The sequence below is a fragment of the Eutrigla gurnardus genome (genome assembly GCF_963514095.1).
Source record: "Eutrigla gurnardus genome assembly, chromosome: 15".
Taxonomy (NCBI): Eukaryota; Metazoa; Chordata; class Actinopteri; order Perciformes; family Triglidae; genus Eutrigla; species Eutrigla gurnardus.
In genome coordinates, this window is record NC_139938.1 from 15,020,747 (window position 1) to 15,047,674 (window position 26,928).

A 26,928-nucleotide genomic window follows, 5' to 3' on the forward strand; every position below is an offset into this window, starting at 1 on the left:
TGTGTGTGTGTGTGTGTGTGTGTCAGTGATCTTTTTCGTGTTAAATAAAGTTATGATATTATTATAGGGGGATGGCATTCAAATTTCAGCTTTAATATGGTTTAAAAGCTTCAGGGTATTAGCCTGATAAGAAATAAACTTGAATTATCATATTTTAATTTTGTTCGAGGGTCAGGATGAGCTGCTTCAGAATCAGTAGAATTAGATAAGCTGTGCATTTGAAAGCGTATTTAATCACTTTCATCAATGATCTATAAAAGTGGATGGCTCAATTAGTTCCCTCAGGCATTATATGCAGGCTGATCCACCACCACCACCACAGACCACCACCCTCCGGCGAACCATTCATTTCTGTGTGTGTGTAGTCTGCTCTGCACAGGCCTCGGTGCTCTGCGCGCAACAGCAACGCCGCGCCGCGGCCCCGATCAGGAAGTGAATTTGAAGAAAATAAGCGACTGTGGAGGGAGAATGACATAGAGGGGGAGAGAGGTGGGAGAGAAGCGAGCGGAGAAAGAAGAGACCAGCGGAGGGAGTTTCTGGACCTCGTATCGGAGCTGCTCCCCTCTTGGATAAAGGGCCTGTAGGCTACCACACCGCCAAAAAAGATGCTCATAAAGGAATTGTAAGTAGCGTGTGCGTGTGTGAGTGTGAGAATGTGCGCGCGTTTATCTCTCTTGGTTCGGCGGCGCTGACATTGTGGCGAGTCGCCCCGGAGAGCGGGATGACAGGAGGGCGGTCAGGGTGACTTCGACAGCCCGGATCCGCTCCGCTCCATCGTTTCCCCCATGCATGCGACACTCCATCACCCTCCCGCCGAACAACAGCGGGCAGCAGCCGGCGCACGCACGGCGGTGTCCTTCACATTCTGCATCACGAGTCGCTCCAGTGAAATGGTGATGCGCTTGCCCAAATGTCCTCTGATCTGGCGCTAAAACGACGGATGCTGTGAAAGGAGTGGTGCTGGTGCCGAGGGGGGGAGGAATGGCTGGTGTGTAAGCCGTGCCGTGCCGTGCCAGTGCCAGTGCCAGCGTCCATCCCCATAAAGCCGCCGTGGCCATGTTATTGATGCGCGGTGAAGGTGAAATGACTGATGGAGCATTCCGGCATTTACCTCTGGAGGAATGGAGGCGCAGGGGGATCCCGGGTGGGCTAAAGGGATGCTAGTGTGCAGGTATATGGGTGGTGCTGGTTGGCAAAGCGTTGGATAAAAAATAAGGCAAATGGTGAGGTTTTGACGCACCACTCAGACATTTCTGAGAATCTGACAGCTGGGCCGAAGGTGGCTCGTCAAAGTGGGATCGTGCATGCGAACGGAAAGATTTGAGGGATTTTTAACACATTAGCCTACTTTAACACATTGCCTTTGCAGGCCTCGATGTTCTGGATAACTGAGGCCTACTCAGAAATCAGCTGGTGGGTAGAATGAGGATAATGGGTTGGATGATGTTTGCCTTAAAATTAGAAATGAGATATTAGTCATGTCACAGTGTGATGGTTGCTTCATATTGATGCTGTTAACTGCTGTCAGCCTGTAGGCCTACACCACACTCACTGTTCTTTAAGTGACCCACCTGTAAAAAAAATTTGTTTTTTTTTAAAGTCAGCATAAGTTACTCCATGTTTTATTTTCAGATGATTTGCACTCCCTCATCTATGAAATATTTAAATATATTTTACATGCATTTGATGTTTTTTATTGCAGTTCTAGGGCAAGGTCAGAGCTAATGTAAAGCTTCAGCCTAAAAATAACCCTCTGATCTTGAAAAATCCATATAGATCAGAGATTAGTTTAAATGGCCACACATTAAATATCACTCAGTTTTGTCTTGGTTTCTCAACAAATGTATTCAATCAATTAATGGCCCAGCATCTAAAAAAAAAAAAAAAAAAAAACCTCCGGATGAGAGTGATGGCATGGCTAAAGATCCAAAGTGATTAGGGAGAGTCTGGTTCTCAGCAGTCTGCCTGGAAATTAATTAAACCGGTCACGATTAAATGCTGAATGCACTTAAATGCGCTGTCGACACACAGGCGGAGGCACACACACACACACACACACACACACACACACACACCGAGATGCCACCATGGGGGTCAAGAGACAGTGAATTGATCCATGTAGCCCAACGCTGTAGTGCAGACAGGTTTGTTTCTTTTATACTGCTCATGAGCCACTGACCTAAATCACTCCTGGTCCACTTTTTTCTCCAATTCCATGAGCTTTGGAAGGGTGAACAGCGATACACGAGCCACTGTGCAAAGGTGTGATGTGATGAAGGGGAAGGAGCAGCGAGTGAGAGGAGATACAGACTGAAAAAGGGAGATGGGAAGGCAGAAAAGATGAACTATGCAGGAGAGAAGAGGGGTGTTTGTTTTCTGAAGCAGAGAGACACCTGATCTTCCTGTCAAGCCCTTTAGACCAGAGAGAGAGAGAGAGAGAGAGAGAGAGAGAGAGAGAGAGAGAGCATTAAGGTGACTTTAGTCCTTGTTTTACTTAAGCTTACATTCTAGAAAGTATTTAAATTAACATTCCCCTCAGCAAAAAATCTTTTGGGATTTGCTTATTCTGTACTTACATCTATACTGTAAGTGCAATCCCATTTTAATATTGTCATTTGACATTACGGACAGTCTCTGCCTTCCTTGCAGCATCTGGCCTCCCATCCAATGTCTGGCTGGGAGTCAGACCCAGATTACATCCGTGGCGGCGGCAGCGAGTGCAGGATTATCAGAATTTGGGCATACGTACAGTTGCAAAACAGTCAACAAAGCTGCATACTGTACATTACAAAACCTGCAAAATGCACTACGATCAGAATAAAAACCCCATAACGTTTTAAGTTTGAGTTATTATTGTCACCATCAAAAAATATTGCCCCATTTATATATATTTGTCAAATTGTGATATTCATCATTGTACCAAGAACACAGTTTTATTAATCATGTTTTCAAGCTGCAAAGACTTTGACACTCAGATCGTAATGTGTCTAATATATTTTGTGATCAAATACTAACGGCAGCTAAATTGTGCTGTCCGATATAATTCATACAAATTAAATACTAGATGTTTTCTTGCACTGATGGATTACTGAGTAACGACCATTATTTCATTCTAGTGTCACTGGGCCTGCAGTCGAACCTTTGCACAAAGACATTTGGTCTTGTCTCCTTGTGAAAGAGTGCTGGCATGGATGTCTTTATTTTGTTGATGGTCTGCGACTTATGTGGCCAAAGGCAACTCCGTTTCACAACATTCTTTGGTTAACATCGTGATGAAACGGAAACATTTGAAAAGTTGACATAGAAGACGACAAAGCAGAAACTGCTATATGAAGTTTTATTCATCCAAGAGAAATAGACAGTGTTCATTAGGCGGGACAATATGGGAAAATGCCATGTCACAATTATCCTGGTCAAAATAATTGCGATTCACGATATTATCAAAATATTTGTATTATGATTAATATTAAGATATTAATCACAGATAGGACACGTCTTCTTTTAGTGAAAAACAATCTTAAATACGGTTATCATAACCTCTCCCTGCGAAAATAAATACTTTTTTAAAAATGAGAAGTCTTTTTATTACCTGATACTTCCTATATTTTTTTAATCAGGCTGTATTTTTAACTTGTGTGTCATGAAGGTGAATTAGACTGCTTTTTCAAGTCGCTCGAGACGATATTAATGTTTATAGCAATGATGAAAATTAACCAGGATTAACTTATTTGTGTTGTCTATCCCGATGTGTGATCAAATCTTATATCATCCCATTGCTAGTGGACACACATTTTCAACAGCAGCTTACCTCACACTAGATGTGTGGACCCTGTGCTCATTGTGTTGTACCTTTCTTGACATTTTTCCATGTTTTTTTGTTTTTAATTGCACGTTTTTATTGTGGCAAAATATGAGAAAATATTCCTGCAGGTCAGGTGATCACCGGCACCTCCGTTCACCTGGTGCAGAAGCACGGATCTGCTGTGTTTTTCTGATGCATTTGTTTTTCGGGGGTTTGTGTGTTTTTGACTTTGCTTTTGTATGCGCAGAAAATCTTTTGGCAGGCGCAGGCTTTCAGCAGAAATGCTCTTACATAGTGTAGAGAGCGCCTGAATCATGATGAGGAAATGAATCCATCTAATTAAGGTCCTCATGGAAACTCTTCTAAAGCTTTATATCAGAAGCGCTCAGCCTGAAAACCAGACTTCACAGCTCAGTTTTTGCGTTTTATCTCTGTTTTCTTGCTTCAGTGAAGCATATTCTCATCTTCTCCTTAAAACAGCCACGGACGGGATCTTTAAGCCTCTCCCGATGACTCAGTGTTACAGTGTCAAAGGCACATACGTGAATTTTATACTTAATGAGACGTTTTTTGTTGTTGTTCAGTTTGGAATTAACATTCCATTTTTAATATCTTATTGTTAATAATGGACGAGTCATGCATGCCCTTTTCATTTACTTAGAAAAAAGCATCAAATGAAGTCTACTCTTCACTCTGTGAGAGGTACAATCCCTCTAAAAAAAACTTAACCATAACTTTTTGATTGTCATGCACCGATCGTATAGCTCCTAGTTCCTCATTAAAACTCCCTGAGGGTTTACTCAGCTCGGCTGAAGACTCCTCTGAAACAGCATCATGGAAAAGACGCCTGTAATTGGTGTCCAGATCTGTATCGAGCTGAAAGGTTTAAGATGTCAGTTCATGTTGTCAGTATGTTACTCATGGGATTCCTCCCAGCTAATCCAGTTCACAGAGAGTGTATCGTCGCCAAATTAAAGCACGAATAACGTCATTCACAATGCCAACAATGAATTTGGGAATTTCACAATTTATAGAGCTGTTTTTTTTTTGTTTTTTTTTGCTCCCTCAGGATCAATCACCATACTGTGCAATTATGTTAAACCAAAGGAATTGATTAACCTTGATGTTTTGTTTTCTTTATTTGGTTAGAATGGGATTACTGCATCTGTCTGTACCTTAGTGTTGTTGTGTAACTTTCCCTCCTTATTCTTTCTCTTCCAGTCGAGTGATTCTTCCCATCTCTGTGGAAGAGGTGAGTTTCATTTCAGTATGTTTCTGTGTGTGTGTGTGTGTGTGTGTGTGTGTGTGTGTGTGTGTGTGTGTGTGTGTGTGTGTGTGTGTGTGTGTGTTTGTGTGTTAGCTGAAATGCCCCAAGACTCAGCTTTTTTTATCTGATTATTTGGTTCACTGTCTTCCCAAGAGTGAAGGACAAGCGCCTGCCATTATTAAAGCTGCTTTTTTTTGCTTTATTATTTGCTCCTATTCATATTCTTACACACACATAAGACCTTTTATATTTAATATGTATCAAGCTTATGCATACAAAACAAAGGAACCGGGATCCCCTTGTGAGAAAAACTCTTCATCATATTAGAATAGACACACTCAGCCCAGTCTTTCGCCATCCTGGTCCTGTCTTCTGTCCCCGCCCCGTCCTCATTTCCATTGCAGTTAGCTCTTCTATTCAGGACTGCATCATAAATGAGTCACCCGAAACCACTTCCATGACTTCCTCTCTACACCAACCCTAGCCCCCTTCGCTGTCGCCCTCATATTTATGTCCTTACTTGAGAGTAATCTACTTTTGGTGGAGACATTTGACTCAGTGCTGTTTTAATAATGACCAATAAATATTGACTCACGTAGCCAGCGGGCACTTAATCTGCTCTTGAACGCGGGTAAACAGCTTCAAGCATGCAGCGTATGCGGCCGCCGTTGCTCAGACACAATAACCAGTTTGCGGCCCGAGTGCCATGTCAACGCTGCATCAGCCACACGACGTCAGGAAACCAAATGGGAGAAATGTCTGGTGACTCAGGTCTGTGCTTGTACTCATGTATTTTGCATTTTCATTCGACCTGAATGGAGCATGGACACTTTAGCTAGACACATGTTGCTGCTATTAACTGTGTATTTGTAGCCTTGCTCTTGATCATATCTTTACATACAGTAGTTAAGGAGAGAGCAAAAAGCCAGCAAATCGCATGACAGTCGGCATGCTTTGCCACGATTAGACACTAGAAGGCATACTAAAAGAGAAATATTTGACTCAAATGTCAGCCACTCAGCCTAAATACAGTTGATTAATGTCTCCTGACGTCTCCGGTCTCTTGAACCATGTGTCCCCCTCTGCCCTTGAATCAGGTCCCTCCAGAGCTTCTCTCTCTGCCTCTCTACATCCCAACTCTCTGAAGCAACAGTCTTCACTCATTCACCACCAATCAAATGCCTTTCTTTCAGTTCTTTCCACTGATTCTTTCAAAATGCACAACAGTTTCAGGCAAAGGTTTTGTGTTGCGGTTCATATGTTGAATGAGGCTCTTCCAGCTGTTGAAACCCCTGTTAACCTCCTCCCAGGAGCAGATTTGAACCTGTAGCTTTATCAGTGTTACATTTTGTGAAGGAGGAAGTTCTGGTACAACTAAACATGGACTCACCCGACGAGGCAAGGTTGAATTATATTTGTCCGGTCCTATTACCCAGGAGGCTTTGCTGTTCCAGCATCCCATTTATTTAGTCGGCCGCTGCGGCGTCTGCAGCTGACTTGAGGGAACGCTCTCTGTGTCGCTCTCCATATGTGTCTAGTAATTCAACCCGGATCATCGTGGTCGCAATTATTCCTTCTTTATTTCATCTTAGTGTTCACATTATGTGAAGGTCATTTAAGTCCGTTTGGCACAGGTCATCTTGGTATTTGTCTTAAATTGCTGTTGCTGTTGAGAGGTAACCTTTTAAATAGACACAAAAGGTCAAAATAACACATTTTCTTTGGTCATCTTTCTAGCACAAAAAGTCCTATGCTAGCCAAAACAATTGATGTAGTAGTGACCGCTGTTGCTCTGAACACAGTGAGCAGTTGCCATTAAATGAATGATTGGTGGGTATCGATCAAAGCGTAGCCAGCCTGTCCCACTGCAACACACATCTATGAGGCGTCACATCACTGTCCTGTTTAATTTCAGTGACGCTATAATGATGCACGAGTTATCCTGAACAGTTTAATCTCATTAAAACTTGATTTGTTGTGAGCATTTCTGTTGGTTGTGATTTCAGAACTTCAGCAACTTTTGCAACCAGCTGAACTCGTGTCACATTCAGTATTTAGTAGACATGGGAGAGGAGATGTGAGTGAGAAAGAAATCCACCGCGGGCCCAATCCAGCATTCCTGGACCATATTAGGGTGAAATATTGTAGCTATGATGGAGTTTTATAGCAAACATTGCAGCTAAAAAACATTTCTGTTATGTTTTCTATCACAGAGAGAGAGAGAATCATTCAATTGTAATAACATCCAAACAAACACTGTACTTGTACTTTGACTATATTTCTGCATATATTGTGCTTCTCAAAAGCACTACAACCAATCGATAAATAGGTAAAAAAAATAATATATATATTTTTAATTATTTTCATGTAAAAAGCCTAGAATATTCTCAGGCTTTATGTTTCTTTACATGAGGACAGAATAGAATAGAATAGAAAATAGTAAAGAAAGAATAACTGTAATGTCTCTCCCGTGAGAGTGATGTGAAGCGACTACATGGACCGGTTTCATCTTTGTGATGCTATACGTGTGTCTGTGCTCTGCTCCAGCTTTGTGCAGAGGTTATATGGTGGATTATATGTGATTAAGAAATGAATGGAGCCATTGTCCCATGTTTAAACACTTGCATGCACAATCCATGGACCAGGGAGATGGGGAGAGAGAGGAGAGGAGAGGTGAGAGTGGACCATTAATAAAAAAAAAGGAAACAAAGCTTGAACAGTTGACAACAAACAAGAGTGTATGGGGAGAGATTATGAAGATTCAGGTTAAAGGAAGGAAATGAGAAGGTAGAGATCAGGAAGAAGGATCAGAAGAAAAAGTAATCCATCACCAGGCTTGACATAGATGACATTCTAACGTGTGCTCCCCCCCCCCCCCTGTTGTTTTCAGTACCAGGTCGGCCAGCTGTACTCTGTGGCCGAGGCCAGCAAGAATGAGACGGGTGGAGGAGAGGGAGTGGAGGTGCTAAAAAACGAGCCCTACGAGAAAGATGGCGAGAAGGGACAGTACACACACAAAATTTATCATTTGCAGAGGTAAGCGTTCGTCCCGACAGGTTTAAAAGCGGTTTCGCTGTGGAAGTGTACTTAATTGATCTCTCTCTCGAGGCCACTTCTCCTGGCTCCTATCCACTGGTACATTTGTCTGCTTCGGTCTGTTATCCCACCACTTTACAGTCCTCTCTGGTTCACTCCAAGCATTCTAGTAAAAACCGACTTTTGAAGGAATATTAATGACTGCTTTTTTGCTTGCTTACTTGCTTTGGTTAAGCCTAGCATAGCACAAAAACAGGAAGCGGAAGGGAACATAGCTCCTTCCAAGACTAAGCCATGCCATTGGCTCTGTAAGCTGGTTCTTTGTGGTGCTTTGAGGTAAATGATAATCACCTATGTGTGCACCAACATGTATTTGTGACTTTTTGTGTGCATAATAACTATGATTGTTGTCTGTTTAACTGAACTCTACTGATTGATATGAAAATGTAAAAATGACACTTAACCTGGTCCTTAACTGTCTTTGTCCTCCAGTAAAGTGCCGTCATTTGTCAGAATGTTGGCTCCAGCTTCAGCTCTCAACATCCACGAGAAAGCCTGGAACGCCTACCCATACTGTCGCACGGGTAGGACGCACACACACACACACACACACACACACTCAACCTCCAGGTCTGAAAAGTGAAGCCAAACCGAAGTGCCTTAAACTTACATTCTTTATAATGGCCAGCAGGGGGTGAGGCCATGGTTGCATAAGAAGTCCGATTGAATAGAAGTCTTTTGAGAAAATGACGACTTCTTACTTGATTTTTTACTTCATTGTAAACATCAGTTTATGGTTGTTGTTTATAGAGATCCAAAACTTCCTCATTAGCACGATGTTCAGTTAGTAAAACATGGTTCCATTTAGTAGTAGCAGAGTATTATGAGTAGTATTTTTGATATATTTGGTGTTTGAGATCTATCCCACAATAAACACAAACTTTAATGCACTTTAAGATGTGAATACAGTTAACACACACGATTTAGAGGTCTGAATACCTCTCTCTCTCTCTCTCTCTCTCTCTCTCTCTCTCTCTCTCTCTGTCTCTCTGTCCCTGACACCTTGAACAAGTAATGAATTATTAACTGCATATCCAGTGAGAAGAGCCATGCAATCACTCAAGCTTCTCAGGGCTGAGATCTCACGCACACACACACACACACACACACACACACACACACACACACACACACACACACACACACACACACACTAGCAGTTGCAAGACCGCCATCATTCAGACACACACAGGGCAGTCAAAGGGATAACCTTAACCTACGGACCCAATACTCACTGACTAATGTTACTGAAAAATTATCCTTGACCTTCTATCAAATATTATAATGCTATAATTCTTGCTCTCTGTTTCCTCCTGCACTTCCATTCATGGGACTCTGCAGTTATCACTGTAAGTATATATTTAACCCTTCCAGATGTTATGCATGTTGACACGAAGGGATCTTTGATGGCCACAGAGCTGCCAAATTAACCTGAAAGTTGAGAAAGAAATGTGATCTATTTCAGTGACACGGCAGCGGCAGGGATAGTCAGACACCATTACTCTGTGTGCTCGTGCATGTGTGTGTGTGTGTGTGTGTGTGTGACTGTCAGTTGTATTTAATGGTTTTTTAGTTGCTTACATTTTATTCCATACATTTGCTGTTCCCTCGTCACTCAAGATAATTTCTCTTTTCTCTGCAGAACGAGTATATGAAAGATAACTTCCTGATCAAGATTGAGACATGGCACAAACCTGACACGGGACACCTCGAAAATGTAATTAGATTTTAAAACCATGCACACCACTGATGCTTGATTTGAATCCACATCAACCCCTGACCAAACTAAGCTCTGAGCTTCTGTTCCAGGTACACGGTTTGGATGCAGAAACCTGGAAGAAGGTGGATGTAGTCTATATTGATATCGCAGACAGAAGCCAAGTGGATTCAAAGGTGAAAGCATTCAACTTAAAATCCACATCGAAACGCTTACAGTGACTAGATTTGTTACTTTTTTTTGCGTTGTTCATCATGGTTTTTCTTGCGTCTCTCTCCAGGACTACAAGCCCGAGGAAGACCCTTGCAGGTACAAGTCAGTGAAGACAGGACGAGGCCCTCTAGGGCCGGACTGGAAGGTACAGCATCTCGTGGTTATATTCTCAGTTAGTTGAGATACATTAGAAGCCACTGAAATAAACACATAATTACAACCTCATTACTGATAATCATTGATGTGCAAAAAAAACAAAACACAATTTGATGCTTGTTTCTTGACGTCAGTGTTTAAATACTTCCAGGACAAATATTGTATCGTAATGTAACCAGTGCCATAGTTACTTTTGAGTGCAGTATTTAATACCAATACCAGCAGGTAGTGATGTATTGATCCTATATATAATTTGTAGCCCCGGCAATCTTTGTTAACAATTAAAACATCCCTGCATGTATATGTTTGCACTTGCAGAGGGAGCTTCCTAAGAAGACAGACTGCCCACACATGTGTGCCTACAAACTGGTCACTGTCAAATTCAAGTGGTGGGGCCTGCAAAATAAAGTGGAGAGCTTTATTCAAAAGGTTTGTTTACAGTCCGGTCCTGTGGTAAATACCAGTTTGTTACTTTGGTAGCCACCGCTCAGTATCACCTGAGGAGGTGTGTGTGTGTGTGTGTGTGTGTGTTGACCTTTGTGCTGTAGTGTCTCACTTCCTGTGCACACATACACTACATACAGTGTCTCACATCTTGTCAGCTTGAGGCAGTAGTGGAAAAGTACCACCCACTATGATGCCGTAAACATGGGCTTGCACCAGCCTCTAGTGGATAAACAGGATAATACAGGATGGAATGAAGTAGCTTGATTTTATCAGTTGTGACTTTCTCTCCTCATGTGTTGTTTCACAGCAAGAGAAGCGTTTGTTCACTAATTTCCACCGTCAGCTGTTCTGCTGGATTGACAAGTGGATTGACTTGAACATGGAAGACATTCGTCGCATGGAGGAGGAGACGCGTAAAGAGCTAGATGAGGTGAGCAAATAAATGTATTCTTAAATCAGTGAATGTATTAGAAAAACAACAATTATTCATTGAATGGTCTGAGATTCCTGAAAGAGGCCTGGCTCTGTGGACGTGCTCATGTTGGATCAAGAATGGGAATTATGGTTCATCTGCCACATTGTTTGTGTTTTGTGCGTCAGATGAGAGTGAAGGATCCAGTGAAAGGCATGGTGGCTCTCGAGGACTGAGGTTGTGTTGGACCGTGAATGCTGCTGCTAATCAGGTAAGAAGAATTTGTTTGGTGTATCCTAATATTTGTTAGACTGTCTCTCTGTAGACATAAACGTTACATATACCTTTTAATATATATTTATTTATATATTTTTTATAAACTTTTTGGACTGGAGAGCCTCTTGTGTATGCTCTTATCCTTTTCTTTATCTCTCTATATCTTTCAGACCAGACTACCCAGACACCAGCGGATTCACATCCTCCTTCTATTCCAATTGACACAACATCTGACCGGCCGGTCCAACTCCCCCCTCCCCAACCTCCCCTCCCCCCTGGTACAATCTGGTTTTCAGGGACCTGGACCCAGTAAACTCCCAGTTTTCAGATGATCTGCTCCACCACATCCCACCTCCTTTGAGTCCCATCCATATTTTGTTTTTCCATCCAGTGTCCCCATCTTATTAAGTGCTCTGAGGCCTCCAGTAGCAACTCTGTAGATCTTGTCGGTCAGTCCTCTCTTTCTCTCTCTCTGTCTCTCTAAACCGTTCTAAACTAAGGAGAATAGTGTCATTTATCTCTGCAATTTAGGACTTATTTCTATTTAAGATATCGTGTGTATATATATAGTATACCGTATATCGGGGGAGCTGAATAATTGTATTGAATTATATATATAGATATATATATAAATATAAATATATATGAACAGGGTTTTTAAAAAAAATATTTTGTCTGTAAGTTTGTCTGTGGATGTTTATTTTATTTTTCCAGACCAAGTTGTGTCTGCTCAGTGTTTTGATCGTATGACTTTTTTAAAATTATTATTATTTGTCATTATACCTCCTACTCTCCATTTGTGTCATGCTATAAGCAGTGTTCTCTTCTGTTGTTCTAATCCGTTTTCAAGTCCACAAACCACAGCTGCAAGGTTGGGATTGAGCTGAGTTGTCTCTGCTTTAGTCCAGACCTATAGATAGGATTTCTTCCCAGTATCTCCTTTAAAATGTTGAGGCATCCATTGCAATTTCTGCTGCTTTGCGAGTTTCTGTGTGTGTGTGTGTGTGTGTGTGTGTGTGTGTGTGTGTGTGTGTGTGTGTGTGTGTGTGTGTGTGTGTGTGTGTGTGTGTGTGTGTGTGTGTGCGTGCGTGTGTTTGTTTCTGTAGTGTTGTAAGGCTATCAAGGTTTTCAGCCGCGTTTTTCATTTTTCTCTCCTTCCACATCACTTCTCACTCTTTAGTTTCATCAGGCAGGGAGTGCAGTATCACACACACACACACACACACACAAACACACACACACACACACAAACGTACAGTTTTCATGACTTTTGGGGACATTGACTTACATTAATTTGCTGGAGACTTACCCTAACCCTAACCAGACCCACTACCAGTCTAATCCTGACCCTTATTCTAACCCTAACCTTACACCAAGCCTTCAACCTAAAATTAATTGATTTATGTTTGGGGATGTGCAATTGTCCCCATTTGGTCTAAAAAAACACTGAGTCCCCACAATGTGAGTGTCTTTTCAGATATATGTCCCCACATTACCAGATAAACAAGTTCACACACACACAGTACATCAGCCATAAACTGATCTTTCTTTCTACAGACTTTACATCCTTTTTCACATCAGCAGCCATCTTATATACACAAATCCCCCTGCTTGCTGTAGATAGATAGATTAATGGTTATTTTAAAGTAAAAACTTTATGTGATCTGCATCAGGTTTTGCCCTGTCACCCATTCTGTCACCTCCAGTGGATAAATGGTCTTATCCAGCGATAGCAATAACTACCATGACACGTTGGTCTCTCCTTTTTTCATCACAAACCTAATCTTACTCTACTGTCAGTTCCTATCCTGAAAAAAACTGTAAGTAAAGCAGAGCCCAAGCTAGATGGTTAAGTTGTTGATTCATTATTTGTTAACTGCTGGTTTTATTGCGTTCGTCTTTGGATGAGGCAGGTGTGTCTGCTGGAATCTGAAGCCTGTTACCTGTGATAGTGTGGTTTTTCGGTATTTGCATGAGTATACATGAGTGATGTACAGTAGCGTGTCTTTGAAGAGATCTGATGCTGGCGGGGTAAAGAAGGGTGAAAGTAATGGAGCTAAAGGAGTAGTAACAGCAAGCACCAACCTTCTTCCTCTCGTTGACGTCTGTTTGGCCTCATTTCTCCTCAGTTATTATCCATCCTCCATTTACCTTCCCTACACTTCTTGAAACAGCGTGGAGACTTTAAAGAGCAAGCAACAGATAAATGTGAAAACCATAGTAGTGATTTCAAGATGTTGGGCCAAAAAGTGCAATCAGAACAATTATTCATGCTTACTTTGAATCAGATTGGATGTTTAACAGTATGAATGTCAGTTCCACTGTAGGACTTTTCATCTGCAATTATTAAACACAGACTGAATCTCGGGCCTCATATTCTAGCTAAATTCAGTCTGTCATCACAGAGCAAAGCAGATTATTATAGATAATGAATTGCCATATCTCTATATATGTTATAGTTCACCATAGCCCTGAGGTGTTCATATAATTGATGTGGATTTAAGAGAGCAGCATTGTCTTCAAGGCTTCTTCAATAATGATTACACACAGAAATGGAGAAATTAAATTACTTCAGGCATGATCTTACAGGATGATATTAGAGTACTGTATCGTGTGATCATTAGCCTGTACATTAAGTGATCTGTCTTAAGCCCAAGCACAGTAGCCAATAAAACCCAAATTATTTTATTTGAGTAACGGTGCTAAAGGCATAAAAAAGGACATTAAAACTGCTCAGGGCATTATTGGCAACCATTCAAGTGCAGTAGTTTAGATTTGTTTCATCTTGTGACACTTTTTATTCAAACCCCTGTAGATCTATCTGTCCGATTAAGTTTAAATAAACCCGTCACTGCATAACATTTTCTGTTGCCTCCCCTTTAAAGAAAACACTGGAGCTGGATGTCCAACCCTTCCACCTCTCTCTGTGTCCATCTCACTCACTGTCTGTGATGGGGCTACCAACTGAATCATGGAGATATGTGGATGTACTGTATGTATTGACTTTGTAAATAGTAAATAAATTAATGTAGATGAACACATATATATAGATCAGACTGTCCTGCCAGACCTACAGCACACCCTCTTGACACTTGATCACACAGTGACCACATTGCTCTCTTGGAGGTATTATCTTGAGGAATTGTAGAATTACTGAACTTTAGTGCCGATAAAGATATTTTAAGTATATCCTCAGCTGTAGACATAAAAAAAAAAAACTTTAGGATACTCCAACAAAGCAGTGAAGTGAGCTGCTGTGTGGTTTGTAGTTGGAGGAAATAAAAAATTTAAAGCAAAAGGCCCTGTTCACTATTTCCCGTCCTTCTGACGTAGTTCTTCCCTCACAAGGACCACGTCTCCTTGGCAGGACAGTGTATAGATATATATTTTTGTTCTGAGTGTTGTTGTACCTCTGTTGTCAGTCTCTGAACTACACTCGCTTCTCTCACTGAAAAGGAACATATATAACGGCAGCTTGGGTCAGTTCATTGATCCACATAATTGACTGATGGTGTCAGCCCTAAGTGGAGCCTCAGTGCAAGTTAGATTCCCCCATTTATGGGCATCGAGGCAAATATTTTTCTGCATTTAGGAGCACTGGGAGCTGGACAGTTGGAGGTATAGCTACATAGAAAAAAAAAGTCAAATTAGATGTGGTTGTGGCATTTTAAAGTGTCAGTTCGTAAGATTTGAGATGCGTTGCCTCTAGCGGCCTCTTTGGCGGTAGATGGAACTGCAGGCGAGCCTCTGGGACCTCATCTCCTTCACCGAACAGTGTCGACTCATCTGTGTGAGGTCTTCAAATGCTCCACACTGAAAGGAGGTCCGTCGTTTTCTCTCGTTGGCGGTCACTTTGCTTCGTGATTACTTTCCTTCTTCACTTCCATCAGTTTTTTGTTTCTTTTTCTTTGGACCGGAAGTTGAATGGTCTTCTATCTCTGCCTGTTGATCCTCCATTGTGAGTCAGCAGTAATGAGATGTACCTGGCCGCACCGGTCAAACACTTTAGAGGTCCTGTTCACACTGCACCTTTCCATCGACAAACCTCATTGACTTTGCATGGGCTTGCGTCACATTATGCCGAAATGAATTGTTTCATCGCTGGCGTCGTTCGCGTGAAAAAAAAAAAAGTTTGAGAAAAGTTCAGCTTTTCAGGCGCCGACGGATCCGTCAGCCAATCAGACTGCGTCATGCAAATATATGCAGATAAACTACTCTGACGCTGGCCAATAAAATCGCCGTTTTGGTGCAACCGGGGAAAGCACACGTAAAAAGCCAATGTAAACAAAAAATCGAGGAAAGGTTAATCATTGCGGTTGGGAACAGGCCGATTCTTTATGATCCTGTTTTTATATACAGGGACTGAATTACTAAAACATGTAGCAGCTCTCTACTGGCTATAAGGGCACGCTCAGACTGCACCTTTACGTTGATGGACCGGTGCCGGACGAGGACGCAGCCAGCAGCCATTGAAATCCCTTCCCGCTAGCCGGCTAATTCAGGCTACTTCCGGCTTCCTTATTATTATAGTGCAGAATGGATCCCGTTCTAGCAAGAAGAGTGCTGCTACGTGTTTAAGTTATTCAGTCCCTGTATAAAAAAACAGGAACTGATCATAAAGAATTAGCCTGTTCCCAACCGCAATGATTAACCCGTCCTCCATGTTTTCTTTGCATCGGCTTTTCACATGTGCTTTCCCCGGTCGTACCAAAACAGCAATTTTTGCCAGCGTCAGAGTACTTTATTTGCATATATTTGCATGAAGCGATCTGATTGGCTGAGTAGGTCACATGATGAATCAACATTGTTTTAACTCACTTTTTGATGGAAAGTAGCTTGACAAAATGTTACGGACTGCCACTTTAAGAGCCTAACGATGCCATAGAAAAACTTGTGAGAGAACATGATTCGACAGAGACAATCTCATAGATATCTGTTAGATTCCTCAATTTATGATCATGAAACCAAATGATTCCACAATCTGAAACTGTTTTTAAATATCTCTCTCTCTTTCTCTATCTCTTTTACTCTCTCTCTCTCTCACTCCTGTTAACTTGTCTCCTGTTTTTCTTTCTTTTATTGTGAATTTGTGCCTTTTTGTCATCTTCCAATAACACTACTGTACATTGGAGACGTAAAGAAATGAATAAAAAGAAGCAAAGCAACTGTACATATGGATTTGATGTGAATGTGTTTATCAGTATAACACAAGAGCTTGTGGCTAGTAAGAAGAGAAATCAAACACATTTTCAGTATAGAATCCTTGACTAACAAGGACAATACATATACCGGTACATATAGATTTATAGACAAACCTCTGATACAGCAAACACATATCAAAACATGAATAAAGCAGTCCATTGGTCAATAGATCCAAATAAAAAGCATTTAAGAAACAACTATTTACTGAAATGAACAAATGTGTACACAGACGTGTTTAGATTGGCTCACCCACTGTATGAAAAAATGCATACTGGCAGACAGTCACTGACGACTACATGGCAGGGTAAAATTAATCAGGTTTAGATGGCAAAGATTACTTTAAATCTTTAAATCCCGATTATGAGGCCGAAGAGGGGCCGGGACGGAGAGCTGCTACACATTTTGTGAGATGTATACAATGTGTGGGTGGACATCTTTTGAACTGCAGGCTTACAAGTGAAAAACACAATATTTTTAAAAGTCATGTAGGGCTGAGAGATGACCTTCCATTACAAGTCAAGTCAAGAACATCAGTAATAGAGTAACTAACTAAAGTAAAATAGTAAACAACGTGCTCTTAACATCTTTTTTTAAGTTCGGAAAATTTGTGAAATTCATTGCTAAAATATTGTAAATCCAGTCACAAGAAACCACATTTATATCTTATTTACCACCAGTTTATCATGTGAAAAAAAGATTGTTTTTGATTATTATTTCCCAGCATGCCACTGACCTGAGTCATGCCCCTTAATGTACTTTGATTGAAATAGCACACAAGCAGAGCACCTTACACATTCCATACTGTTGAGAAAGTGAGGGATTATTTACAAACATACAAAGAGGGCTTTAGTGCAACAAATACCACGCGTCATTGTTACATTCAATAAACAGACATGTCCATTCATGAATAAGATAATACTTTCTCACTGGGCTGTTAACCAACCTGGGATAAGAGCTTGATCCGATGCTACGCTTTAAGTCCAGAGCAGGTTGTGTGCGGGAGCTTGAAGCGGAGCAGAGAGGGAAAAGTGAGGGAACCGAAAAGAGAACAAACGGTCAAACAACGGGACTCTCCGTAGGAAAGCAGATCCAGGCTCTTGACTCCCCAGAGACCTTCGTCGTCTGTGCACAGGGAGTCTGCGGCTTCCTCCGGACACCACAAGAAAGACACGCGGATAAAGGTACTGAATGTCATGGTGTTTTTGGTTTTAAGCAGGTACTTAAAAATGGTGGGGGAAGGATATTATTCAAGGATATTATCATAATATTATTCAATTTCATGAAGGTAAAGGACACTGTGAAGAAGGCATGTGTTTCCTTATTTCTGTCTATGAACTAAAGTTTTCAGAGGTTTCAGGCTGGACAACTAGTTGCAAAATTTTGGAGAGTTGTCATTTCAGTTTTCAGTTTTTCATCTGTAATCCTCAGACCTTCAGATGCCTGTTCCAAAAAAAAAAGAAAAAAAAATCCAGTCTCTTAATTAGTCTGTGTGTAGCTGTGTATGTGTGACTAAGTAAGTACAACTGTATTTATATTGCACTTTTTACAACATGGGTTACAAATGCACACACAAAAATAACCACATCAAAAATACATACAAATATAACACATTTAACAAAAAATAAAGCATATAGCAAACTGTTCCGATCAACCCTTAAACTTTGAAATTATAGGAAGCCATCTTAAAGAAATAGGCTTTGAGATGTTTGGGGTGTGTGTGTATTGTGGGGACAAAAACCTAGTCACCGACTTTGAATGACATAATTGGGCCTCTGGAGACCAACACTGGGGCAGGTTTGGGCAGAAAGCCGGATAATTAAAGCGACACTAATCAATATTTACTATTTTATAAGTGACCAGAAACACGACTCCAAATGAATACTAATGCCACAAGGTGATCATTTGAGTTTTAATTCAACACAATGTCCTCACAACATGGTTTCCAGGAAAAGTGTTTCTCTTTTCACATTCGACCTTCAGATCATTTCCACTTTAACGTGGATGAAGCCAACCATGATTTGACAGGATTACAAACCCATTTCAGAAATGACTTTGAGGCATCCCTGTCAGCTCTGCTGTATTGGGCAATGGTCTGTGCTCCTGGTGAACTGGCTGTCATAGAAGATAGGTGTTTTATCCTGACAGGTGTTTTTCCTCTCTGTTTACACATTGTTAAGGTGTACATGTGTTTGTGTCTTCCTGCAGGGGAGGAAATGAGCACTGGAAGATTTCAAAGCGGTGGGAGAGACAAGTGCAGGTAAGACGAACCAAATCCTCTTCATTGCCCTCTGACGGTCTTGCAAGGGTAAAAGAAGGGTGATGAAAGGCACTCCAGGCAGAAAAGGGTGTATGAAAAGAAGGTGTAAGCCACCTGTACAGTGTCTGAATTGCCAAACCTTCATAAGTAGCTTTGAGGCAGCAGGTTCTGAGTATTTGCAGAGCTCTGTGATGAAACTTAAATAGCCATTCATCGTCTCCCACTGGACTGGTGAACCCCTGAGGTTATCCACTTAACACTTCTGGCTGCTAAAGAATGTGCTCTAAGTCTCCACATGTGATGCAGTTACATGAAGTGGAGGGGAGAACTGGGGCACACGAGATTAACATTTTTAATATTGGAAGGGGAAATCTCCTCTGGTTCTTTCCTGTACAGCTCCCCCCAAATTAAAGAAAATAAATGCTGTTTATTTTCTGTCTTATTGTCTATTCATATACTCTATGGTGAAATAATCAACATTTTTTCCAATACATTGGGAAAAGTCGTTATTGTAATGTTTATAGTTCCAGATTTCTAAAAATGTAAAACCGTATCCTCCTGATTTACTGCTTTTATTTTTAAAGAGAGACACATTTTTCCAATACTGGCATCTAAAGTTGAAAATATCATCTAACCGGGTTCATGGTTTTAAAATCTACAGAACTGTATGAAAAGCATTTAAGGATTACACAAAATGCTTTGGAGTTGCTGATTGCTTCATGAATTGTGTGCTTCCAAATCTATTATGCAACATGTCCACTATTAACCGTGCTGTAACACTTAATTTGAACTATTATGGACTTTTGTTCTTAAAAAAACAATAACAACAAAAAACATCCATATCAGAGCTTACAAACCTGCGTTTAACCCCCCACCTCTTCTCTGGGTTTACAAAGATAACCTTTCACCTATATGAGGAGAGTCTGGATTGAGGCCAAAAGAAGCTAATGCTATTGTGCGCTGTCGTCCCCTCGCTAATGCATGACTGTAATTGTTCAGTGTACTCAGCTGATAGGGGGGACGCGGGGAATAAACCTCTTAGGGATCTGAAAGGTTACTCAAGTCTTGCAACACAACGATGGAGGATCAGCCTCCAGTCCTCCTCTTCTCCTCCGTGACGACACACACACACACACACACACACACAAACACACACATGTTCACATGCCCCTCTCCTGCCTGTGATTAGCGTTCCAATCTGACTCCCTCTTGCCCGCATTCCTGAGTCGACCCCACTGCTTTGTCAGTCGTTGCTTCATAGCTGCGTGACCACACGGGACTCTACCACGGAGGGGATTGCACTGCTTTTCACCCCGAGCTTTCCGAGTTATTCGGACAGTTTGGAGGACCTGCATCAAAAGCTGCCATTCATGTTCCATCTTGAGCCACAACAAATGGCCGAAACCGAACCAACCAAAGAAGCCTGAGGAGAAGCCAAAAGGAATATTATCTGCTGGATTTTTTGCTAGAAGGGCAGGACTTCCATTTTATATTTGAGAACCCTCAACCCTCATCTTTAGGGCAAACAGATAATAAAACCCAGCGATGGACCCCTTCACTGACAGGCCACGCTCACGCTCAGACAGCATGAGTAGCTCAGTGTCTCAGGGCTCGAGGTCCAAGGTGCTCCTCCGCCAGCGTCTGTCTCAGCTGCTGACCTGCATCGAGGACATGAGCTCTGACGACGAAGCCAGTGAAGAAGTGTCACGCACGCTGGATGAAGCGTTTCAGCTCTGCGGGCGCTTCATTCCCACAGATGCATTCAGGTTGACTTGTGCACCTGTTTATTTGCCCATACGCAACTTTGAGGACCTGTTTAAGTTCATCTGTTTGTTTGTTTTATTACAGTTTGACATTTCTTAAAGAAAAAGCAAAGTTGTTAACAATATTCTTTTGTATTTTAATTTAATTTTTTTCCAATTTCTGAGGATACAAACAAGTGTTGATTGTTGTCGAAAGTAGACAAGACAAATGTAGCATTGCAACCGATATTCCTCATTATTTTTGCTTCATCCTTAACTTTTTTTTTTTTTTTGTCATAATCAAACCCTCTGACAGGCTGCACATGGTGACCTGGAACGTGGGCACAGCAGAGCCCCCTGAAGACGTCTCCTCTTTGCTGCAGCTAGATGTCCAGCCCCCCACAGACCTCTATGTGATCGGGTGAGAAATACACAGCAATATCGAAACTGGAATTTAAAATGTTGATAAAAAACAAAAAGACTCTCTTTTAATGCTTGGGTGAGGTAAGACGGTTTCTTTGTGTGTGTGTGTGTGTGTGTGTGTGTGTGTGTGTGTGTGTGTGTGTGTGTGTGTGTGTGTGTGTGTGTCAGCCTGCAGGAGGTGAATGCCGCCCCTGTGAGGTTTATCTCGGACTTGTTAGTGGAGGACTCGTGGAGCCACGTCCTCATGAACACGCTGGCACCCAGAGGCTTCGTCAAGGTGAGAGAGGATGGAGGGAGGAAGAGGGAACATTCCCAATTGGTTCCATTAAACTGGTATGAAAATGTATTGCTAAATAATCCTCAAACAATGTTGTTCTTTTTGACATTGTGTGCTTTTTAAGCTTTGCATTTGTATATTCTCATGTAATACAAATTACAGTGTATAATATTAAACATAGTTAAGCTAAACAACATTTTATAGTAGAAATAAAGGGGAAATTAAACAATATTTAAAAAAGTTGACAAACTAAATAAAAAAAAGATGAATACAATCTATCTCCATCTCTGTCTAGGTCACGTCACTGAGGATGCAGGGTTTGTTGCTGCTGGTTTTTGCTCAACAAATTCATCTCCCCTACATCAGGAACATTCAGACAACCTACACTCGTACTGGCCTCTTTGGCTACTGGGTAGGTTTCTCCCAGTGGGAGTTCTGGTTCACCCGGAACCTTATGGACGACAACACTGTTAAACTCTGCACACCAGGAATCCCCACTGGCATCAGACGCTGTCGAGTTTTAGCACATTATGAAAGACCTATTGTGTTTGTTTAGTGGGATGTGCAGCAGCTTTGCCTGAATTAAAGGACTAACAAAGAACAGTAAATCTGGTGCGGTGCACTGGGGGCAAAGACTGGCAAGACAAATGGTCTAATCCATGTTGAAGGGAAAACATAATCTGGTTTCTTGTAAATACTGCAGTGAAGATAATCTGATGGTTATTGCTACAAGATAAAACGTGACTTTTGGAAATCCACTTGATCTGTCACTCTGTTTATCTGTGTCAGGGTAATAAAGGAGGGGTGACCGTGCGTTTCTCCTTCTATGGCCACATGGTGTGCTTCCTTAACTGCCACCTAGCAGCTCACGTGAACTACGCTCTGCAGCGCGTTGATGAGATCGAGCACATCCTGGAGACTCAAGACTTTGACATCTCTGACACCCCGCATGTCCGGGACCACAAGTCAGTGCACCTCTGCCGAGGCACACAAACGCTACGTGCTCACAAACACAAACACACGCTGTGAATTATTTGCATTGAGGGTTGTTTTAAAAAATCCGGCTCCATCCGTCTCACACAGGGTGGTGTTTTGGTTCGGTGATCTGAACTTCCGCATCGCAGACCATGGCTTGCACTTCCTCCGCTCGTCCATCAACAGTGGACGCCTTAATTTGCTGTGGTCCAAAGACCAGGTGATGTGCCAGAATAAGCGTGCACACACACACACACACACAAACACACAATATCACACACTAACTAATGTATTTAATGTTCCTGCAGCTCACCATGATGAAGAAGAAGGAACTTTTCCTGCAGGAGTTCGAGGAAGGGCCATTAAATTTTAAACCCACCTACAAGTTTGACCGTAACTCTGAAACCTATGATACCAGGTAACGTGTACCACGAACAAATGCGTTAAACACAAACACTCAACACATTTTCCCAAACTTCATCTTGTGCTCTTGTTCCCGATTGAACTTTACACAGAACTCCGAAGACATGGTTCGGTTTTAAGTAAGACGCACTCTACCTTTATGTGTTGCATGCGTTGACTTATTTCTTTGCCAACGTCCCATCTGTCTTTCTTCCTGATGGTATCTCTAAACGACACATGTAACCCCTGAGAAGCACTCCTTGAGACACACTGAAGGGGAACCCCGAGCAGCCAGGGCAGTAAACCCTGATGTATAGATGCTATTGGGAGCAGCTCCATCCACCCATGACGCTAGGACCATGTATGTGTCTCTCTCAGAAAGAGCACTGTGGTGCTGCCCCTAACCATGTACAGACCCAGGCCCCTGCAGCGCTGCAGCACCACCCTCTTCTTCCTCCTCACCTCCCTCACCTGGGGGCTGCTCTCTGTGTGGTTGGGGGCCTGGCGCAGGGAGCTAGACCCACCAAGGTGGGTGTCTCCATAGATATACCCTGAAGGAATGAGAGCGGGCCCATACCATCAAATGGGCACCTTGAAGGTTTAATACAATCACAGAATAACTGGAGACACAGATGAATGTCAGACATGTTCCACAACTTCCTCCTGCATCCAGCACCCCACTGTTTGTTTTTGCCTAATGTATATGTTGGTTTTTTTAGTGAACATGCATATACATAAGCTGTAATACCATTTTATATGGTATTGTCAGTTTGTACTGTGTTCTCTAACAGCATTGCTTCCAATATGTTTGTAGCCTATAAAATAAAAATGTGTTTGTTAGGTTGACTCAAATGGAAGTGTGACATATATTGTAAGCATTACAAACTGCGTCATCAACACTTGCTCTTTGCTTTTCTCAGTGGCAAGAAGAGGAAACCAGCCTGGACGGATCGGATCCTCTGGCGCATCAAACCCCAAACCCCGCCGTCAGACGATGACGACGAGAAGGCATCGACTTCTACTGACGACGGGCTCGATGAGTATCCACTCCTGGTCAGTCAGGACAAGTACACATGTGACATGAGCTACGGAGTCAGTGACCACAAGCCTGTCATCGCCACCTTCAGTCTGGAGGTGAGAGCAGCCTCACTATACGACGCCAGGACTGTTACACAAGTTTTTCTTGCATCATTAAAGCTCTTCTCTTGCCTCCTGTCTTTCCCACAGCTGAGGAAGTGCTTTGATACACCACTGGTGCACGTCTCTCCTCTGGGAGTATGGAGCGCCGACCAGGATGCACTTCTTAACTACACCATCCAAGAGGACTTCATGTCCTCCACATGGGATTGGATCGGCCTGTACAAGGTACTGGGACAGGCAGAGAGGAATAACAATATAACGCAAGAGAGATTTGAACTTTTGGGGCTTTTCTCCTGCAGGTGGGATTCAAGAGTGCGTTCGATTATGAAACCTTCGTTTGGGTCAGAGAGGAAGAGTTGCCAGAGATAAATGAAGTCATACAGGTAACGTGGGAGAGAGACATTTGTATCATGATTGGAGGAATAGTATTTAAAGGTTTGCTTTGTGTGTGTGTGTGTGTGGTGACAGATATCTGTGGATAAGGACGAGATCCCTCTGCTGGGAGGACATTATGTTTTGGGTTACTACAGTACAAACATGCAGAGCATCATCGGCCTCAGTGCTAACTTCCAGGTGAGTGTACCACTACGACATCTGTAATTATACTTCATGATTAGGCTGTAAATTATTATCAGTTGTATATTTAGGAGAGGATTGTGTCATGTATGCCCGACTCATTAACATCCACTACATCCGCATATGTACATAGCTGTGAGTTTATATGAAATGCGTGTGGCTGTTTAATTTAAAGGGGTTCCCTTTGGTTTGATGCTGCAGATCCTGGAGTCAAAGCGTGCCGTCATGGAAGGTCTCGTTCCTGAAAACATCAATGGACTTAACTAAAAAGAAGAAAATTCACCGCAGTGCCATATTGTATTCCTCTCCCCTGGAAATTTACGCAGAATAGATTCTGTCTTTCAAATGCTCCAAGATCAACTCCATGAAACATGAAACTTCAGTTTGTTGTTTTCCCACTTTGCCTTTAAGGAGTTCACTTTGAATCAGATTGACTGCTCTACAAAAAAAGGTTTATGTGCCTTTTTTTTGTATGTCAGAGTAAATAAAGGAATACATTAAGAACTGCTTGTGATTGTGGTTGTAGTGGTCATACACTGCAGGTCAAGTGTTTGATTTTTGGTGTGGTCTACATTAGTGCCAATGAGTGTTGTACAATAAGTGTAAAGGCCTTTACACACTGAGGGCATGATGAATAGACAAAATTAAAATGCATTAAAACCATTCAAAATCGGTGTCAGTTGCAAACAATTTTGAATGAGAAGTTTCAATAGATCTGCATGGGAAGACGACCAAGAGATCCTATCGACCTAAAAGGAAGGTCTGACAAGCTGTCCAAAGTAAATAGTTGAAGTCTAAACTACTGTTATTAAACTGCATTCAATCCATAAACACAGATGTACAGATGAAAGGATATATCAAATAAAATGGACATGAATTCCTCTAAGATTATTTAATGTTGGTTATGGATGTGGACTTCTATTCCGAGGTGTTTTGAGTCGTATATCAAATACAAATATGTTTGTGGATCATGACATCTATGGCACTACAACAAAAAGGGTCGAACCCCACTCTTAACACTAGGGGGAGGTAGAGCGCTGCAAGAGTAATGAACTGCCCTTAACGGGAGGAGCATGTGTCTGCAGACCCCGGAGACCTGCAGATTCAGACCCGCACGTTTGGACCCGCACATTCAGACCCCTTGGTTTTTTGCTACAGCGCCACCTGGTTTGTGTAGCCGAGTAGGTAACATGCTAATGTTACCTACATTGCATATGTAGGTAACATATTTTTTATTTTTTAATATTAGTCATGACTTGGCCCAGTTCTCCTCTTAGGCCCAGTTCTCCTCTTAAAAAATTACAAATATGAAGTGGCTGTGATTTAACTGCAGTTATGACTGCATGTTGGATTTATTTCTGATTTTAACGTGGGTCTTGTAACCAGGTTCAGCACGCAATCCTCAACGACATTCACAGAGCAATGAGCTGGATCATTAACACACACCAGCATTTACTCCATGGGCAGGTGATGGAGCCTGCAGTTCTCCAAATGGACCCTGCCAATCAGATAAAGGCACTTGAGGACGTCCTTGAAGGACAATTGGATAACGTGAAGGAGGATTTTATCATCACCTTTCAACACCAGGAGGATATGGAGACGTTCTTCAAACTTTGAATGGATGAGGAAAATTTGAAAAATCAATGCCATGTTCCTCTAAGACAGATATTATACGATCCATACCTCAGAACCAGACATGTCCACCCCAACCCCTAACCCCCCCACAAAATAATTATTATCCATCCATCCATTGTCTACCGCTTATCCTGTATTCAAGGTCGCGGGGGTGCTGGAGCCAATCCCAGCTGTCATTGGGCGAAGGCTGGGTTCACCTGGACAGGACGCAGTCCATCAATTATTATTATGATGATTGTTATAGATCTTAGTGTTATTTTTTTTATTATTGCTGTTGTTGTTATTGTTATAATTATTGGTGTTATTAGTATTATCAACATTATTATATTATTATCATCAATAATATAATTATTGTCATTCTTATTTTCATTATCAACATCATAATTCTTGTCATTATTATTATAATTAACATCATTATCATCTTTTTCATTATGATCATCGTTAATTTTTATTAACATTTTTAACACTTTTTTTATGTTAATGTTTGTTTGTTGTTGTGAAATAATTTGTTCAATAAAAAATAAAAATTACTGATCCCTTTAATTTTTTAAGAAAGTATCTGAGGTTACATTTCATTATGATAAACACATTAAAATATATTACTTTTTTCATTATTTAATGAATGATTAAGGTACATTCATTATGGTTTCATTTTTAGGCATAAGCACCTTTATTTAGACAGTGGATAGATGTTATCAGCATCCATGATGTGTATTCTAAAGAGTTTTTGTGGCAATGGCATCACATAAAAATGTATAATCTAACTAAAACAGAAAATATGAAGCTAACTGTAAGAGTTTGTTGGTATATAAATAAATTAAATTGTTATTGTATTCATGAAATATATTAAAAGTGAAGTTAAGTATTACGGCAACCATAAACAACGACGGTTCGCCTTCATTACTCTCCCATG

General features: G+C 41.5%; 2 protein-coding genes across 5 annotated transcripts; both read left to right on the top strand.

Moving 5' to 3' along the window:
* The first annotated feature begins 381 nt into the window (after window positions 1-381).
* pitpnab (phosphatidylinositol transfer protein, alpha b) lies at window positions 382-16,556 on the top strand. Its single transcript, XM_084029595.1, has 12 exons — window positions 382-622; window positions 5,024-5,054; window positions 7,960-8,105; window positions 8,598-8,689; window positions 9,507-9,514; window positions 9,808-9,882; window positions 9,975-10,058; window positions 10,163-10,240; window positions 10,570-10,680; window positions 11,006-11,128; window positions 11,299-11,381; window positions 11,557-16,556. Exons 1-11 carry the CDS (start codon window positions 606-608, stop codon window positions 11,344-11,346), a joined length of 813 nt encoding a protein of 270 aa, XP_083885721.1. The 5' UTR covers window positions 382-605; the 3' UTR covers window positions 11,347-11,381; window positions 11,557-16,556.
* A 996-nt stretch (window positions 16,557-17,552) lies between these two features.
* Window positions 17,553-24,811, top strand: inpp5kb (inositol polyphosphate-5-phosphatase Kb; the record flags this gene model as incomplete). 4 transcript variants are annotated; one of them, XM_084029865.1, is made up of 13 exons in its annotated part: window positions 17,553-17,769; window positions 18,794-18,845; window positions 20,904-21,008; window positions 21,179-21,287; window positions 21,583-21,699; window positions 22,077-22,252; window positions 22,371-22,482; window positions 22,571-22,680; window positions 23,585-23,798; window positions 23,892-24,029; window positions 24,104-24,187; window positions 24,273-24,377; window positions 24,582-24,811. In XM_084029865.1, the coding sequence occupies 13 exons, from the start codon at window positions 17,553-17,555 to the stop codon at window positions 24,645-24,647; spliced, it is 1,605 nt and encodes a 534-aa protein (XP_083885991.1). In that variant the 3' UTR covers window positions 24,648-24,811. The 4 variants fall into 4 exon arrangements, with proteins under 4 accessions (XP_083885991.1, XP_083885994.1, XP_083885992.1 ...); XM_084029868.1 differs by lacking the exon at window positions 17,553-17,769 and adding an exon at window positions 22,778-22,804 and having other exon boundaries at window positions 18,725-18,845; XM_084029866.1 differs by lacking the exons at window positions 17,553-17,769; window positions 18,794-18,845 and adding exons at window positions 20,176-20,611; window positions 22,778-22,804.
* Window positions 24,812-26,928: the final 2,117 nt, after the last annotated feature.

Coding starts and splice junctions, on each gene's coding strand:
- pitpnab (XM_084029595.1), top strand. Junction 5,055..7,959: donor TTCCCATCTCTGTGGAAGAG/GTGAGTTTCATT, acceptor TGTTGTTTTCAG/TACCAGGTCGGCCAGCTGTA. Junction 10,059..10,162: donor GAAGCCAAGTGGATTCAAAG/GTGAAAGCATTC, acceptor GTCTCTCTCCAG/GACTACAAGCCCGAGGAAGA.